Source organism: Lampetra fluviatilis, chromosome 53 (assembly GCF_964198595.1).
Source record: "Lampetra fluviatilis chromosome 53, kcLamFluv1.1, whole genome shotgun sequence".
Taxonomy (NCBI): Eukaryota; Metazoa; Chordata; class Hyperoartia; order Petromyzontiformes; family Petromyzontidae; genus Lampetra; species Lampetra fluviatilis.
Genome location: NC_136327.1, coordinates 3,162,043 through 3,179,446, shown reverse-complemented (window position 1 = coordinate 3,179,446; position 17,404 = coordinate 3,162,043). Strand labels below are relative to the sequence as shown.

Genomic DNA, 17,404 nt, shown 5'->3' with positions numbered 1-17,404 from the left:
ACGAAGCGACGGCGACGTCACCACGGCCGGCGTCTGTGCCAGGCCGGGTGCACTTTGAAGCCAAGTGAAGTGTCGAAGGCTCGATGACAGGAATGTCACGGGACAGACCCAGGTGCCGTGGACTGACTGACTGAGACGACTGGCAGATGCACCAGCTGTGCCTCCTATCGTGCCAACTGTTAGCGCAACCACCAGCGCCAGCATCATCATAATCGTCGTCGTCGTCGTCATCCGCAACGTCCTTCTATCCACTGCTGGATAAAGGCCTCACCGTACCTTGTCGCTCGTATGGGTTGTTTGAGCGCATACTTCACCAGGGCAGCCCAGCGTGGTTTGCTGAAAGGAGGGGAGAGGGCTCAGGGCCGGTTCAGATATCAGTCGCCACCGATGCTAGCCTAATATCGATCTGAAGTCGGGGAGGGTTCATCGTGCGCAGCTTACTCGCCGGTGAGCTAATTATAGTGAGTCCCTCTCCAAACTGCTTTTCCAGCTCAATTAGCACCGGCTGACAGCGCCCCCCCCCCCCCCTCCCGTATGAATTATTACCAAATAATGGCATTAAAATGACGTTAGCGTGAGCACGGTAACGACGGCAATTATTTACCCCTTTAATTTAATAAGCCTGTTTATTATCATTGATGTGATAATTATTATCGCTCCCGCCATTAGTTTGTCTCCGTGCCAAACTCGGGCGAGATAATTGGCTATTTAATAATGGAATTAAGGGTCTAAGGAAGCAGCTGTGCCACTCCCGGATCCTTTTGGTGTTTTGGACACAGTTAAATTTGCTCATTAAAATGCCCTCCACCTGTGCGCTTTCTTTGCATGCCCGTGACCTTGCTTAGCCACCACCCCCCCCCCCCTGGGGCAGACGTATCGACAGTTATTTAAACAAACAAAAACATTGTCTCGGATATCTTTAAAATTCCAGCCGGCTGACACTTCAATGCACCTAATCGTGTCAATAACGACCATTTTCATTCCGTCATTTTGAGATAATTTGTGAATGTGCTGTCACTAGCACTAATTAGGCCAAGGAGTCAGCTTTGCAGGGGAAGCTTATTTACTAACAAAATTTATGGCGGGGTGTGGCATTCCTATGCAATTACTGTCGCTCAAGTGACCGTAATTAAATTCTCTGGATAAAGAATATTACGTCGTAATTAATTGAGTGATGCGTATTCAAAGAATGATTAATTTCTTCAGTATCTTCCCGCGCACCACTGTTAGGAGAATACACAGACAGCGTGCGTGTCCGGGGAGTGTTTATCCCCTCTTATCTACTGGCTTTCTCCAGTCACTCTTCCTGTAACACACGAAATACTCCGTTCAGGAATTGGTCAAACATCCCAAAGTAGGACCGTCATAAAAAAAATATACTCTTGGGACACACCGAGGCTTTCTTATTTATTCATGCCTGAGGAATCCTATGAGCTATAAAGCAGCTCTCTTTCACAGACGTCCAGCAGCATTCTAGCAGCCCTGAGCCAGTGCTGGAAATTCCACGTTCCTATGGTAGCGGATTTTTTCATGCACGGTAACCACCCTTGAGAACTGGGCTATCTAATAACACTGGTCAACACACTTTTTCTGGCATAAGGTATTCCAACGGTTTTAATGTAATTTTGGGGTGCTAATTCCAAATCTGGCATCAGTTTTTGTCTATCACATCAGGTTTTTGAGATATTAAATATTGCATTTTCAATAAAAACTGCAGAAGAAAAATATTAAATAAATGTGGATATCTACATAAAATGATATTATAAACACACTATCCTAAAAATACAGCACCATATTTTAACACTAAAGCAGTCACTGACTCGCAACAACTTGCAATCATAAGTGACAGAGTTAATTTCGGGTAAAATCAATGAAAATGGGGTATGCCGATAGCATAAACATGAGATGTGATAGAGCAAATCTGAGATAAGATTTGGAATCAGCACCCTGAAATTAGTCTAAAACAGCTGCAAAAGTCCAGGCCAGAATTTTTTTTTTTTGTTGACCAGTGTTATCCGGTTGCTCTGCCGATTTCCGGTTTTAGCACGTCGACTAATTGGATAACACGAAAATAGTTGGTGGGGGGGGGGAGGATGTCACCTCTGTTGCCACGTGTGCCGCTGGACAGGAGGTGATGGGCAGCGTTTGGTGATGTCACACTGGGCGTGGCTTTCAAAGGGGTTTCCCTCCTTCCTTCAGGGGAGGCAGGATGTTGTGTCGGCTGAAAATTTGGAAAGTAGTCGATTACAATATTTGAGTCGATCATTGACGAGATCGACTCACTGTCACGATTCTACTCTTGAATTCCCATCGCGTAGTATTTATTTTATATCACCCTCGAGGGATAATGAGCTCAGTGAAGTCCCAAACCCACGATCGAATATACAACCTTCCTTTCGAAAATGGAATTTGTCCAATCATCCCAAAAATGGGCGTCGAGAGTCGGCGATGCTTTCGTTGGTAAATAAATGGCAATTCGAGTTAATTGAATGCAAATATGTCAGTTTCAATTTACCCAATACACAGTATAACTACAATAATATATTCAATCATAGCCTGCGTATTATTGCATACGGGTTTAAAACCATCCGGAGCTTTTTTTCGATTTAAAGCTTTCGTGACTGCAGGGATTCATATTCTTGGTTCTTGCGGTAAAGTCACGTAGAAGGGAAATAATCAAATGCTTAGGACGCTGTCTTTCCGACAGCTCTGTTTCTTCACCTGAGCACGGCTGCTTGCGTTGTGGCCGAAACGTCGTGAGAATTATATTTTATTATGTTTTATTTTTATTATTTTATAATTTCCCTTCTACGTGACTTTACCGACAGAACCAAGATGAATCCGTAGCTGTTTCAGCAAAAGTGAGTCGGGAGGAAGGAGGAGGGGGTCCCACAGTCGTATCTTGAATACCCCCCCCCCCGCTCCCGTTGGAATAGGTCACTGCCTCCCTGTCCATGGGTCTCCGCTTCAAGCCCGCGGGCTGGTTACACGGGGAGTAAATTGCCATCGACTGCCCGCATTTACATTCGTCTTAGCCGCACCGAGCGGATGTCACGCATTGCAATTGTCAAAAAAAGGTCTCCTCCATATCTTTCAGACATTACAGGAGATGGCGGGCAGGGGGGTGGGGGGCGTGTTAACAATGCGAGCGACGGCTCGGGTGTTCAACAAGGCAGCAGCCCTGTGCAACTACGGCCAGCGGCGTTGGGTTTCTCCCACCGCCCTCGGAATTCGCGATGGGTCGATCGGCCCCCCGCTTTTTGGCTGCTCGTAGTCGTGAAAATTTGCGCAGGATCCACAAGAATCCACAAGAATCCCCAAATAGGTCTCAGGTTCGGCTCGGGCAATTCATAGCAAGCCCCAAACCTTCCCCCCCCACCCGCCCCCACGGCTGTGAAGCACGTGACATTATTGAGCCGTCTCTGTGAATAATTACGGTGAGAGTGAAATTTGCCCGCCTCTTACAAAAGCGATGGGGCAACACACATTTCTGTTGCGTCATGTTGGCAGATCGCTAAAGCGGGTCCCAGCTGTCTCTCGGTAGGATGATGACGATTGGCTTCCCACAAAGTGGTTATCATCTCATTTCACCTGGAGGGATGATGATGCTGATGGGTGGAGTGGAATGGGGGCACCGCGGTGGTGAGATGTTAACTACCTCGCCTGGTATGCAGGAAGTCGTGGGTTCGATCCCGACCCTGCGTGTCTCTCTCCCCATGGTGGTGTGGGTCCTCCGGTTTTTCCCTCCACATTTAGAATCCACATGCGCTTAGAATATTCGGCTGCTATAAATTTCCACGTGATAAGCCGCTTCATTGAGTTATCATTTGTGGCCAGGTTGCTTCTGAAAAAGAGCTATATTGCTCAGTGGGCCCTAACCCGGTGGCATAAAAAATGTTAAATAGTTTTAATAGTTTGATAGAGTGTTTGGCACTCAGGAAGAAACCCAAGTGCCTGCAGAGAATTCACACACACGAGGAAGTAACACCAAAAGGTCCGCAGAGATAGATTCAAGGATCCATCGTGGCCACCTCGCACACTCGAGCCTATAACACCTGGCGTTCCCAAGTAGTCACCCATCCAAGCACAAATAACAAGGTAACATCCAACCTCCGATGAGTTGCGACGACGTTGTCGGTGATTTGCTCTTTAGGCAACGCAGGGAATTCTCCAGTCTCGTCGTTTCATTCAAAAGTCCCGACAACACGAAACGCTCATCAATTAGCGGTCTCATCAGCACCCTTAACCCAGGGCAAACGACGCACGGTTATCGGTCTCTTTGTTTCCCATGCGCCGTTGGCTTCTGGAAAGAGAACGTTTGCCGTTAGTTAAAACACGGAGGAGGGTGAACGTTTGACTGCATTGCCTTCTTGCCTTGGGGTCACGCGCTGATGATAATGATGACCGTTACAAAGCAGTTCTCTCTCTCTCTCTGACATTTGTGTTGCGCCCTCAGAGATAAATACACGGCTCCGTTCTCAATTGAGTGTCCGGTGATGCACGCCGTCAGGACATGCTTCCTAATTTGCACATTGGCGACAGGAAGGACGAAACATATTTTTTCATTGCCATATTTAGAATGTTTTTTTTGGCCAAATTTATTGTGCCTTTCTGCAAGTCATCGCGTGTGCGCGTTTGAAGCTGTTGCCTTTGTAGAAAATAACCAAATTTTGACAATCGTGTGAGCCCCATTGGGAGAGCATTGGATCGTCAAATTGTCTCCATTATCCAGTATGTTGTTTATACTTCTTGAAGAAGTCCTACAAGCCTACCTGGCTACGGCACAAGTAACCCCAATCGCTACTTATAAGCGTGGCCATCAGATCGAATTTGTTCAGAAATTATCCGGCCCCGTGGCTCACGGTTGATTGAGCGAGCGGCTCTGAAGGTTTTCGAGTTCACACCCTGGTTGAGGGACGGTTGACTCAGCTCATCATTGTGCCCCAGGGGTCGATAAAGTGGGTACCATCTTGTAGGAAATTCAACAGTGGTTGTCCTGTAGAATAGACTTGCCCCCGCCATAGCGATGTGGAGTTTCTACCACTGGCTCTGCAGGACTGTTAACACGAGATAAGCACCAATGACGCAATGCTCATTTGAGCCAGGACATTACTTTGACTTGTTAATGTAGGGAAGTGGTCAAACATTCTAATGGGGCATTCTCCTAAAATCACGTCTCGAGACTCAATGAGGCTTTCCTACGCAATCATCGGCATCAACTGTTTGGTTTTCATGCAGTAGTTGTGGCCCGTAGGTGAGAGGGTAAAGCTCGCAGTTCGTGGTCGATAAAATTAGTACCACTTTGTGGGGGGAGTCGCCTGTGGTTATGCTATGGGGTCGACTTGCTCCCGTCATGAGAATGTAGAATGTACACTATTGGTTCAAGGCCACAGAGGAGAAGACAATCCATCCCCCGACCATGATCGAGCGTGGAGATGATCAAACTTTATTTTTTTGTAACCCGCATATATTTATGGCCTTACTGTATTTTGGAATACGTGCCACTCCACCCAACTCCGCCTCACCGCTGGAGATTATAATCCTTAGTGGTTTCCATTCGTGTCGAGAGGAGGAGAAGTGGGCCCTCTGCCTTGCTCGTTCACTCATTAGTCTGTCCCCTTCATACCTTCAAAACAAACTTCCGTGCGTGAGTCAGTCGCTCCCTAAGTGGTAGCTCTTGAGGCTGGGCGGGTAGCTGTTTGTGTTTTCTCATCTTCACACTGCATTCCCCACCCCAAGGACATGCACGCACGTAGCCTTCGGGATGGGCACATTTTTTTTGATTTCCGAGTGATTTGGAGAAAATATGCCGGTCTGTTGATCACAGACAGGTATGCATTATTTACCGGGCATTGTGCGCACCGTTGTGCTGCACTTACGGAGGTACATTGTCAACACGTGCGGCGTGTATAACCAGGCGCGCGCGCGCACACGCTGGATTATAACACGTCTTTAATCGGCGGAAGCATTGCCGTTGAGTCGTTGGCAGTGGCGCAATGAGCGCCAGCAACAAAACGCACTCTGCAAAGAAAAAAAAAAGTGTATAATTGTCAAATGGCTTTTCTCCATGGCCGAGAGATCTCGGAGAAGAAGGTCCATGGCCCGAAACGTCACCCTCACGTGCTCCTGACGAACGCGTTGGGTTTCTCTCGGCCACGGGGTTGCCGCCTGTTAGATCGCTACGTGCGATATCCACAAACCGCGCTCGCTTTGCCCACGTGGTGCAAGTGAATTGAGTCGTGCTTCGACAATGCCCGTGTCATTATGACATTGAAGACAGACTTGACAGTGGCTGGTGGGGCATTTTTCAAGTCCGCACGAAAGTTTGATCAACAGCGATAGAACAAAAAAAAAGTGTATAGAGTTTCATATTCTTGGTTCTTTCGGTAAAGTTACGTAGAAGGGAAATAATAAAATAATAAAAATACAAATATTTTGCTTTTTATTTTTATTTTATTATTTCCCTTCTACGTGACTTTACCGAAAGAACCAAGAATATGAATCCCTGCAGTCACGAAAGCTTTAAATCGAAATGTATAGAGTTTGCCGCACATTTGTATGCACCGCCAACATGAGTATTCCATGTTGGAGAGTTTTGTTAAAAAAAAACATAATACCGTGTGCTGCCAACTCGCTATTAGTAATACAATCAATTCAGTATTTACTCGAATTTCCCAAATATATCAGCTTTGTGAGCATTTTGTCACTTTTTCTTCTTATTGCTGTATCATTATTATTGTCATTGTTGTTGCCATCATCATTATTTTATTCACGTGTTTATTTTGTGTCAGCGTTACTCGACAGCAGCCTCTGCCTTTCGTTCGCAACTGCCGAACCAAACTGGCATCGTCACCAAAAAACACAAATTCGACTTCTAACAACATCAACAACAACAGTGCGTCCAGTACCTTCGTGAAATATAATCGACCTTTCGATATCACAGCCACGCCTGGCATTGTTCGTGCAGCCCGCTGAAATGCTATTAAGCTCACCGGCATTGTCGTTGGCAATGCGTTAACAATGAGCGAGCCTCACGTTCATGTCAGCTGATCGGGCATGGGCAGAGAGAAGCATGGATCAGCCGTGAACACATTGTGGCACGCGGCGTGGGCTGTATGCGACCGAGTGGCACTGTGCTTCGAGCACTCGGCTGCACACCTGGACAGACCTGTCATTTCGAACCCTGGCCAGGTGTCGACTGAACCCACCCCCGCCAGCCCCTCGTGTTCCTTTACAGGCGTCGATTTTGACATGCACGCCCTTGCCCTAGGAATGTGGAATTTTCACGGCCCCCTACCAGTGGGAGGCGAGCATCGCCCCGTGCGTGCTCGTCGAAGCTGGGGGGGGGGACATGGGGAAAGATGTTAACTACCTTGCCTAGTATGTAGGAGGTTATGGGCTTGTGGGTTCGATCCCAACCCTAGCGCCTGTATATTTGGAGTTTACGTGTCTCTCTCTTCCCCCGTGGTGGCAAACATTTTTATCCGGGTTTTCCCCCCCATATTTAGAATCAACATCATGCGTTTTGAATATTTGGCTGCTACTATCAATTTTCACATGATGAGCCACTTTCTATGACCTATCATTTGTGGCCAGGTGGCTTCTGAAAAACAAAGCCAAATAGCTCATATTCTTAGGTTTTTTCGGTAAAGTCACGTAGGTAAAAATTTTTAATTAAAATAGCTGTATCAAGTAAGATACAGCTATCGTGCTGTGACGGTTTCCACCTGAAGACGGAGGCTTGTGTTGCCTCCGAAACGTCGTGATTTTTATTTTATTTTTCTTTTATTAATTTTAATTTTTTACCTACGTGACTTTACCGAAAAAACCTAAGAATATGAATCCTTGCAGTCACGAAAGCTTCAAATCTAGAACCAAATAGCTCAGTGGGCCTCACCTGGCAAATTAAAAAAAACTAAAAGTTTTAGTTTCTTGTCTTGAAGAAAATTCGATGTCGTCTCCGTTCATGAAGGCGCGTCGGCATCATGGTCCCTAACGGCGACGCGACAAATCCCCGGTCGGCGAAGCCTCGGTCACCTCCTCGCGACGCTGAATCTGGACGATTTAAATGTTCGACGACTTTTCTGTCGATCACCACCACCACCACCGCCGCCGCCGCCGCCGCCGCCACTACTACTACTACTTACGACCACTACAGTTGCGATAACTACCTCGATTACTCGTCACCTTACTTAATTTTACTTTTAACCCTCTGATGTCCGTGCAGGCACCACCACTAAGATGACGGCTGGTCAGGGCTCGTCCGTGAGTGTAAACAGCAAATCGGACTCTTCGGAAGAACAAGCAGGTTAGCGCATGACCCCACTGCTAATACCACCCCGACGCTAATCTCGCGACTACCCTCCCGCTAACCACGAATACAGTATAAAACAACAACAACAACAAAACCCAGCTTTAGCGCAACCTTATTTTTTAAAATGTGTTTGCGCCAAAATGCTTTTAAGTTCATTCTATTTTAATCTCTGCTTTGCCCCTTTTTGCTTTGCCTTGCCTTGCTGTGCCTGTGTTGTGTTTTTTTACTCTTTAATTTCTATTTCGCATGTAAAGAGAAGAGCATGACCGTGGAGTGTAATTGCGTTATAAACCGGACATGCGCTCTTAATGAGCTGGAAATCGCTGCAAACTGGTTTGCGTAAATGTCGTCGCGGTGCTAAATTCCCCTATCTAATAAAAATGGTAACGTGGAACGGGATAATTATCGAGGAGGCGTTTTTTAACCGATGGCTGAAGGCGTGTTAAGATTGTCACGCGCCGTTTTTCATAACTAAACACTGCCTTATTAAATCCTCCCATCAACTTGGCCTGGCTGCTCCGCCTGTGCACGTGCTCATGCAGAAACTTGCAAGGCATTATGGGTATTCACACAATACCGTGTTGACCTCGATACCACGTTTATCTCCGCGCGCATTAGCCAACTTAACTAGGCCCCGCGTAATTATTTAAAATGTCTCGCGCTAACAGCGCTGTGAATTTACAAGCAGAGGAACGTTAACCTTTTATATATATTTTTTTTTAAATAAATGTGCTTCTTTGCACGTGTATTAGCCACTGCACTTCGCCAAAATCGATGTTTACAAAATAATTACGAACCAGGAAGTAAAATCTATAACGTCTAAACGTAGCTGGCACACTATTTTTATTCATTTATCTACTTGTGTGTAAAGGCTTATTTTTACACGTTTTGGACTTTATTTTACACTGTAGCTCGATTAGCATTGAATGGAATGCTGTACTCTGCTTTCCCATCAATTAGATAACTTTGCACAATACAAATAGGACCACTGTGATGCATTAGCATTGGCGATGTCATTAGAAGCCTCCAGAAAAGGATACCATTCATATTATCTTTTTTTCTCTCTGCACAAAACGTGTCACATTTGTATCGCTAACAAGCACACAGCTTGTTTGTAAGGGAATGCTGATTTGTTTTCAGGAAATCTAACTTAAATATTAACCAGGACGAGAATTAATTTTTCAAACATTTCCTTTGCCTTTTCATATATATACACGTCATTAAATATGAATGAATCGCATTCTGGTGCACAGAGCCCAGGCCAACATTAAATTGGGAGCATTACCAATGGCAATGTCAAATACGCATTTTCAAATAACTTTGGGTCAATATTGTGGGTGCTGGGAGGCACGAGAGAAGAGATGCAAAGCTTCATCCTTCGCAGTACAGGGCGGCCTCCAGTTTGCGACGACCCGCATTCACGTCCGATTCACGACGCATCTTCGTACACGACTCCGAACACTTGAACGGAGTCGGCCTGGTTTCCTCCGATGTGACTTGGCGTGGAGATTTTTGTTATTCTAGAGTGTTTTTTTGTGGGGGGGGGGGGGGGAACCAAACACATCGGCAAGTGAAATTTCTACCGTTTCTACTGTCCACGGGAAAAATTGGGCTCGATTTACAACGACGGAGTTTTCCAGGAACGCGTTGCATCGTGAAAGCGGGGGGGGGGGGGGGGGGGACTGCCTGCAGGTCGTCTGGAACGCATTCAGTGTCGTCGTCGTCCGTTCTGCGGCCATCCGCGCCCCCCCAACACATCTCCCTTTACGCAGGTGATCACGTGAGCGCAGGGAAGCTAAGCAGGGTGTTTTTTTAGCTTGGTCGGTGCTTGGATGGATGGCCACGAGTTTGAGTCAGGTGTTGCAGGCAGGGTGGCAGTGACTTTTTGACCACGTGTCCCCTGCTGGGCATCTGTGAAAAAGAGCTTCATTGCTCATGGGATTCCTCAAGTGTTAATACCGTTTACGAGTCTGAGTATCACACCTTTTCTCCGATTTTTTTCTGCTTTCCTTCCACTTGAAGCCAAAGACTCATTTATGGAATTGGCCAAAAAAAGCATCCCTGTGAAAAAGTAGCCTTGAGGTGCAGTTAAACTTTCCCGGGTAAATATTTGGCATGAATTTCAAAAAGCCTTGTTATTTTAATGAAGTTCTTGAATGGGCACATTCTTTATTCAAAGCCAACATTTGACACTGTAGTCTTTATCTTTGTACTCCACAAAACGTGTGATAAATTGTTGCATGTTTTGCACGCTGCATTACTTTACATACACAGTATTTGTGTAAGATAACATGACGGATGGCATTTTAATGTAGGCATTCATTCCAAAAAAATGCAAAGAATAAAATTAACCTCATCATTTTTAACACAATTTAAATGAAGCTATTGGTTCAGGAGACGAGCTGGAAAAAGCACATTAAATTAATGTCATGCGATGCAAAACACACTTAAGTCAATATTTCATCAACGAAGCCTTCGTCAATATTCAACGCAAGAGTGCAATTGTTATTTTTCTGTATTTGAGTGGTGGCGGGGAAATGAGTAGACAGTTTTGCGCTGAGTAAAGAGAAAATAGGAAATTAAATTGTAAAGCGCGATAGGCCGTATAATCTTATTTGATGTTACGGGTCGATATGTGTTTTCTTAATAACGGTTGCAATGAGCTCTTTGGAAAGCTTTTGATATCAAAATCATAACCCACAACAGATTTAGAAGTTTAGGATTGTCTAAAATGGCAGTATTTGGATGTTACACCATCTTACATTACACTGGTCAACAACAACAAAAAACATTTTTTTCTGGCCTGGACTTTTGCAGCTGTTTTAGACTAGTTTCAAGGTGCTGATTCCAAATCTGATCTCAGATTTGCTCTATCACATTTCATTTTTATGTTATCGGCATACCCCATTTTCATTGATTTTACCCGAAATTAACTCTGTCACTTATGATTGCAAGTTGTTGCGAGTCAGTGACTGCTTCAGTGATAAAATATGGTGCTGTATTTTTAGGATAGTGTGTTTATAATATCATTTTATGTAGATATCCACATTTATTTAATATTTTTATTCTGCAGTTTTTATTGAAAATGCAATATTTGATATCTCAAAAACCTGATGTGATAGACAAAAACTGATGCCAGATTTGGAATCAGCACCACAAAATTACTTTGAAACCGTTGGAATACCTTATGCCAGAAAAAGTATGTTGACCAGTATTATCTCTGCGTGGTGAATACAATTAGTACCAATTTGTTCAAAGTAAATAGTGGTTGTCATTTCGAGAGACTGGTTCCCATCATGAAAATGTGAAATTTCCACCGCTGACTTCAGAGCTGGTTGTCACACGCCTGTGCTCCAGAACTTTGCAGGCACGGATTGGTAGATCGCACAGATTGGCATAACTCCAAAACAAACCTGGCTCTGTGGTGGATTGAATCCATCTGTGCGGAGCTTTGAGCCTTAACCCCCTGGTATACGCAGATTTTCCGTTAATTCTCCGATTTGCTCCCGTCGCAGTAATAATACAAAAACCGGACAGCACTTGAGACTAATGATTTGAGTCGTCATCTGAAACAAATTATGTTTTGCAACAAAGCCAGTTCAACTTTTTAGTTAGTTTTTTTAAGTTTTCTAATTCATCACTTTCAGCTTCGAGTAAGGGAATCTTTCATTCGCGTTCATTTCACTCTTATTATCGGCGAACTTAAATAACATTGACAGGTTTCGTGGTGCCGCCCTTTCGGAAACGATGGCCCGCGGCGATCTGCCTGTTGGCTGGTTCCAATTAAAACAACACGGCGCGGGCTAAGCACCCAGCTGGCAATCGTGGTTTTTTCCCCTCCCCACCGTTTGAATGCAAACCACGGAGAGGACGTTTAACTCCGCAAAAATATTGAACCGTAAAATCTAAAGTTATTCAACGTGCGCAGGCACTCCACTCGGTACGTCCGTTGCTATGCAGACATTCGCTATTTTACGATCTTGGTTTTTTTGCTGGTAGTGTTTGAGAGAACAGGAAGAATAAGTACACCGCCCCTCTCCCCCTCTTGCGCCACGTGAAGATTTTGGGGATAGTATTTTGTTTCTTCTATTGAACGTATGGGAAGAGTTGGTTTACTTTTTAACATAAGAGGTGTCGTTTTTTGTATAGCATTGGTTAAAACTAGACTTGAGTTTAAGAGGGCAGTGGGGTCATGCCACAATTGAAACAAGTATCAGTTGTGCATTTATAACGTTTCCTGAAGTGTGTGTGATCCGGTCATGCAATTTCTTGGCACGTTTGTATTAATTTCGTTAATGTTTTTGTTTATTTCCCAACAGATGATTCGGGAATTGGAGCTTCGCAGGCTGCTCACCACGCTGGTGGATATGGTCACATGCACAGGCCTAGCGTAGGCTTCGTCATCGCCGTCGCAGCCTATGCTCTTCTGATATTATTACCTGCGTAAACTGAGCAGCGAAAAAGCCGGACTTTGAAATTTGAAGGATGTTGGCAAAAGAAGAAAGGAGTTAAGAAGATAGGGGAGGGGGGGGGGAAGGAAAAAAGAAACTGACGAATCTAATTTTTAAAAAAAGTTTCAAGACTTGCTGAAAAAAAATCATGGCCTACAAGAAGACCAAGACAACGCTAAAACGGAGCCATTTGTAAATATGTATTGAAAAACGAAAAAAGAAAAAGCTATACGCCACTGAAGGATCATGTGTTCTTGAACTAAAATGTGGAATCTTTCAGTTTTCACTTATTGTTGCTGAAATTTTAGCTTTGAGCTTTGTATAAAGCAGTCAAACATATTTAGATTTTATTGAAGAGACCAAAATCTTTTGATTTTTAAAAGAGAGCGGAAAGTGACAATGTGGTTATTTGTAACGGTATTTTATTTTGTTGTTATTCCCAAGAGAACAAAGCACCATTATTATTATCAATCGCATTGCTATCTGTTAACAAAATCCCATCACAAGACAGATTACTGTAAAAGGGTTAACACTATCATTTTTTTTTATCATGTGGCAAATATCGGATCGCATGTAGTGAAATAATTAAAGTTCATTTAATTTGCTCATTTACTGGCAAGAAGTTCCAAAAATCCCTTTGGACACAGTGCCTGGGTGGCTCTTGTGTGCTGGAATCTGATTGGTCGGCTGTCTTCTTGCACTGACGCCTCGATTGGTTAACTCTCAATCTGCTGAAGCCTCATTGGCCAACTGTAACTGATCATGTGACAGGTTTTTTTTTTGAATGTGTGATGGCAGCAATGTGCCACGCTTTCATGGCGCCAAGAATCCACGGGTGTTTTTTTGTTTATTTAGCGATACAAGCAAATGCCACGTTCTCTGCCAGTGTGCATATTATGTGATACACGCGCTCAAATATATAACAGACTCTCGCAGTGGATTAAAACAACTAAAACATTTTAAGTGGAAACAGTTGACACCATAAACTCGCTCTGCCGTTGTTACGCATTGGCCCATTTACCGTACTTATCCTGCCACACTGACGTTGCAAGATCAATAGCGTACCCACACACAGAGACGTTCTGCAAGTGAGATGTTCATTTAAAAAAAATGGGAGGAAGATTGCTGCCTTTAGGGTCCCCCCCCCCGCCGTTCGGCGTGACTCGCTCACGTGCAAAGTGGTTGGGACTCCGAATCTACCACTTTTTCATCGCGCGCACAGCGTCACGGGGTGCGATTGAAGCAGGTGAATGGCGGAAACGATTCGAGGTCTGCGCCTCGTGAACCGTCGACTCAAAGACACAATTCCGTGTGGCGTTCCTCAAGTCGGTGGCCTGTGTAGTAGTGTAAAAAAAAATTCACAACGCTACATTTTGTGAGCTCTGTGCATTTTGGTCGCCCTGTGGCCACAGTGTGCGTGCGGGGGGAGGGGGTGGTAGAGCTTAAGTCTGGCTCAACACCGCCACTCGACGTCACCGCTGGTGTTTTTGTTGTGAGTTTATATGCTTTTTTTAAAATTTCTCATAATTGCTTTTCTTATTTTCACTTCGCCCATCTATTACTCCAAGTCACGGTGTAAATCCTAGCACGACTGTTCAAATTGCTTGCGCCTTCCCCCTCACCCCCTTACCCCGCCCCCCCCCGATTTGAACCAAAAATAAAAGCCACAACACATGGATGATGGATATTATTATCATCTACGATTTGTGTTTGGGGATCAGTTTCAAATGCCACGTTCGGATACTGCAAGAGACGATAACGAAACAGGACAAATTCTCCGTTCGATGTCCGCACATCACGCGCGCGCGAACCCGCGTTGGAGGCTGGCTACGCGCAATCTTTAACGGAGAGGAGGAGCCAACGGCGAACATAAAGTAAAGTAGACGGTGCAGGAGGGAGTATTTATTATCAATTCCTTCAACGCGCTTGGACCGAGAATACTTTGCGAGCACGGTGTGTACACACGCTCGACAGGAGGGTCTTGGCTTCTGTGTCCATACGTGTCCAATTGTGGGATTGAAGCAAGGCAGCGACGGGCAAACCCCTTTGGCTATCAATCAGGACCACCAGCACCCGACGCGATTGGGATTTTATTCCATTGTAAACCTCTCTCTCGCCATATCCCCCCTCCCACCTCCCACTGTCGTAAAAGTGACGCTGCACTCCTCTCCCCGTGGTGGTCTAAGCCTGTGTAGCCATGAAACTGAATTTGTGGTGTCTACAAAGTTCTATCCTAAAGCCCAGGCAATGCCTTTCTTCCCCTTGCCATACCCCCCCGCCCCCCAGGGCCTAGTATATGACCCTGTTAAGCCACACTCTTTCGGGCAGGAAATCTAGGCAGAGCGGGCTGGAGGTGGTGAAATAATATGATGCATTTTAACACGTAGGCTTTCGCGAACAATATTATCCGTAATAGGTTTTTGTTGTTGTTGTTGTAAACGTTGTGGGTTTACTCTCCAACACACCAGTGTGCTGAACTCTCCAACACACCGTGGTTCTGAACGAGTAACGAACTGGTATATTTTGTTTACGTAACAAAACCTCACTAATCCGCTGCGTCAGGTGGTGGCGGATCTAACCCAAAAAAAAACGAACTGCATTATGGAGGATGCATTTTGTTTGTTTGTGTAAGCTTCAGTTGAAATGATGTGTTCACGAGGATTTATAGAAAAAAAAAAGTTTGAACTCTTTGCTACATTATAAATCTGGCCCAGCATACGGTTAATTTAGAAACAAAACAAACACGCCGCTTCGTTTTTCGTGGCCTGCGTCATGCGCCGGAGGAACAACGTTCGGTGCACGCCAACGAACGCCGAACGGTCGAGGCAAGTCAGGCGACGGGGCGCATTGCAGCTGCGATCGCGCTCCTTTGAACGCCGTCGACGATTATTAGGCCTAGGCCAGGGGTCGGCAACCTACGGCTCCGGAGCCGCATGCGGCTCTTTACGGGCTGCTTCTTGACGATATGTGCGTATGCACATAGATGCATTGCGGCTCTTGAAATACTGAATTTTGTACCGAATTGTAAAGAAATGGCTCTTCTTGTTATTTTGGTTGCCGACCCCTGGCCTAGGCCATCGCGAGCGCCGTGCTCGAAAAATCCAAATATTGACGTTTGGACGAGAGCCCCCGAGGTTCATAAAATCTTGAATCTCGGCGGTTGCCGGCTCGGTGCATTAGGACCAGCCCCCCTCTTGAGCCATCCCGGGCCTCCTCGCCGATCAAACAAATGGATGGTGACATTGGAAGTGACGTTGATTAATCACGGTCGGGGTGAGCTATCGGCACAGCGCCCCAATTTGCATCGATCCCGGCAAACTGGCAATAGCGCTTGCGTTGCGGTGATGTCATAATGACATTTCTGCACGGTGTGTGCACAGCCTAATTTGGTTGGGTTAAGCCACAATAAGCGTAATTAAGCCTCGAGCTCATCAGCATGCTTTATAACGACGGAGGGTCAATTTTCTCCGAAGGATTTGCACAACCATGCGCGGGAAATCGATGCCCGGGCCCCTTAACTGACGGCGAGCTAGATAACTCCGTGTTGCCGATGTTAAGATCCCTGCGCGAAAAATGCGAGTTTAAGGACATCACAAAGGGGGCGAAAAAAGCTATCGTGTAATGTGCTGCTGAAATCCACCGGCGTTAACACAATGTCACCTTTCTCTCTGTAACAAAACCTCTCATTACAGCGTCGTGTGAGAAAAAAATTGTTAAAGTGCGCACAAAGATCTAATTTGCCCGGACACGTAAATTACGTTTCCAATTAAGCCAGGGCTTGAGTGAAGTGGGGCGCTGCTCACCAGGAACTGTTGGGACACAAAGGACGGCGACTGGAGAGTGGTGAAGCTCTTAGTGCCGATGTTCTGTGTGCCCGCAACAATCAAACAGACGGCCCCCTCGCACAGTCCCGGGTGAGCCTGTCGCCTGCGTGGTTCACCTTGGTGCAGAGTCCAGGTGTAACTCTCAGCGGGGCCAGGTGTTGTAGCGGTTTGGTCTTCTTTTGGACACCTTCGCTGCGGTGCCAACCGAGATCCACCGCTTATTAGTGCAACGTCGCCCCACCCACGAACAACAACAACAACAAAGAAGGGTGCCGTAGATTTTATTTCGCCAATCGAGGGACTTGTGCGTTGAGTAAACACGACGCCCCTGCGGCAAGAGTGACTCTGGGGTCAGCAGGTCGGTGAAGCGGTCCGGTGCGCTGGAGCTGAGACATCGAGGACAGAGGAATTCGATCATGGTAGCACACCGCAGGAGGACGAGGAGGAGGAGCGTGAAACATGGCAAGAACACAGATTTACAACGTGGATTAACACGTTGGGGGGTGGGGTGGGTCGGTGGTGGTGGGGGGGGGCAAATTTCGATCCGGCTTGATTGGCGAACAAATCCATTCCTGAGCTCGTCCCTGATTGATTGGTGTCCTTAATTAAACTGGGTGTGTGAAAGCAACGCCGACAATCGTGAACGCGTTAGCAGCGATTCCAAACGGGGCTCCGCCAAGCGCATTTTTGAAACGTAGAGGCGGGGGTGGGGTGGGGGGAGTGGCATTAATTGAGGTATCGTCCCATTCAAAGAATTACAACATCAGAAGGCGTTTGAACCGCGCGGCCGAAGCGTTGGCAACATATTCCTCGCG

The 17,404-nt window shown here is 45.9% G+C and overlaps 1 protein-coding gene across 2 annotated transcripts in view; it reads left to right on the top strand.

Moving 5' to 3' along the window:
- LOC144949293 (ephrin-A5-like) overlaps positions 1-17,077 on the top strand; it is a 191,207-nt gene extending 174,130 nt beyond the window's left edge. The window contains exons 4-5 of one of the 2 annotated variants that reach the window (XM_078879237.1): positions 8,228-8,308; positions 12,634-17,077. In XM_078879237.1, the coding sequence (XP_078735363.1) occupies positions 8,228-8,308; positions 12,634-12,761 (209 nt within the window). In that variant the 3' untranslated portion in view covers positions 12,762-17,077. The remainder of the gene's footprint in view (positions 1-8,227; positions 8,309-12,633) is intronic. The other variant, XM_078879238.1, reaches the window with a different exon arrangement.
- Positions 17,078-17,404: the final 327 nt, after the last annotated feature.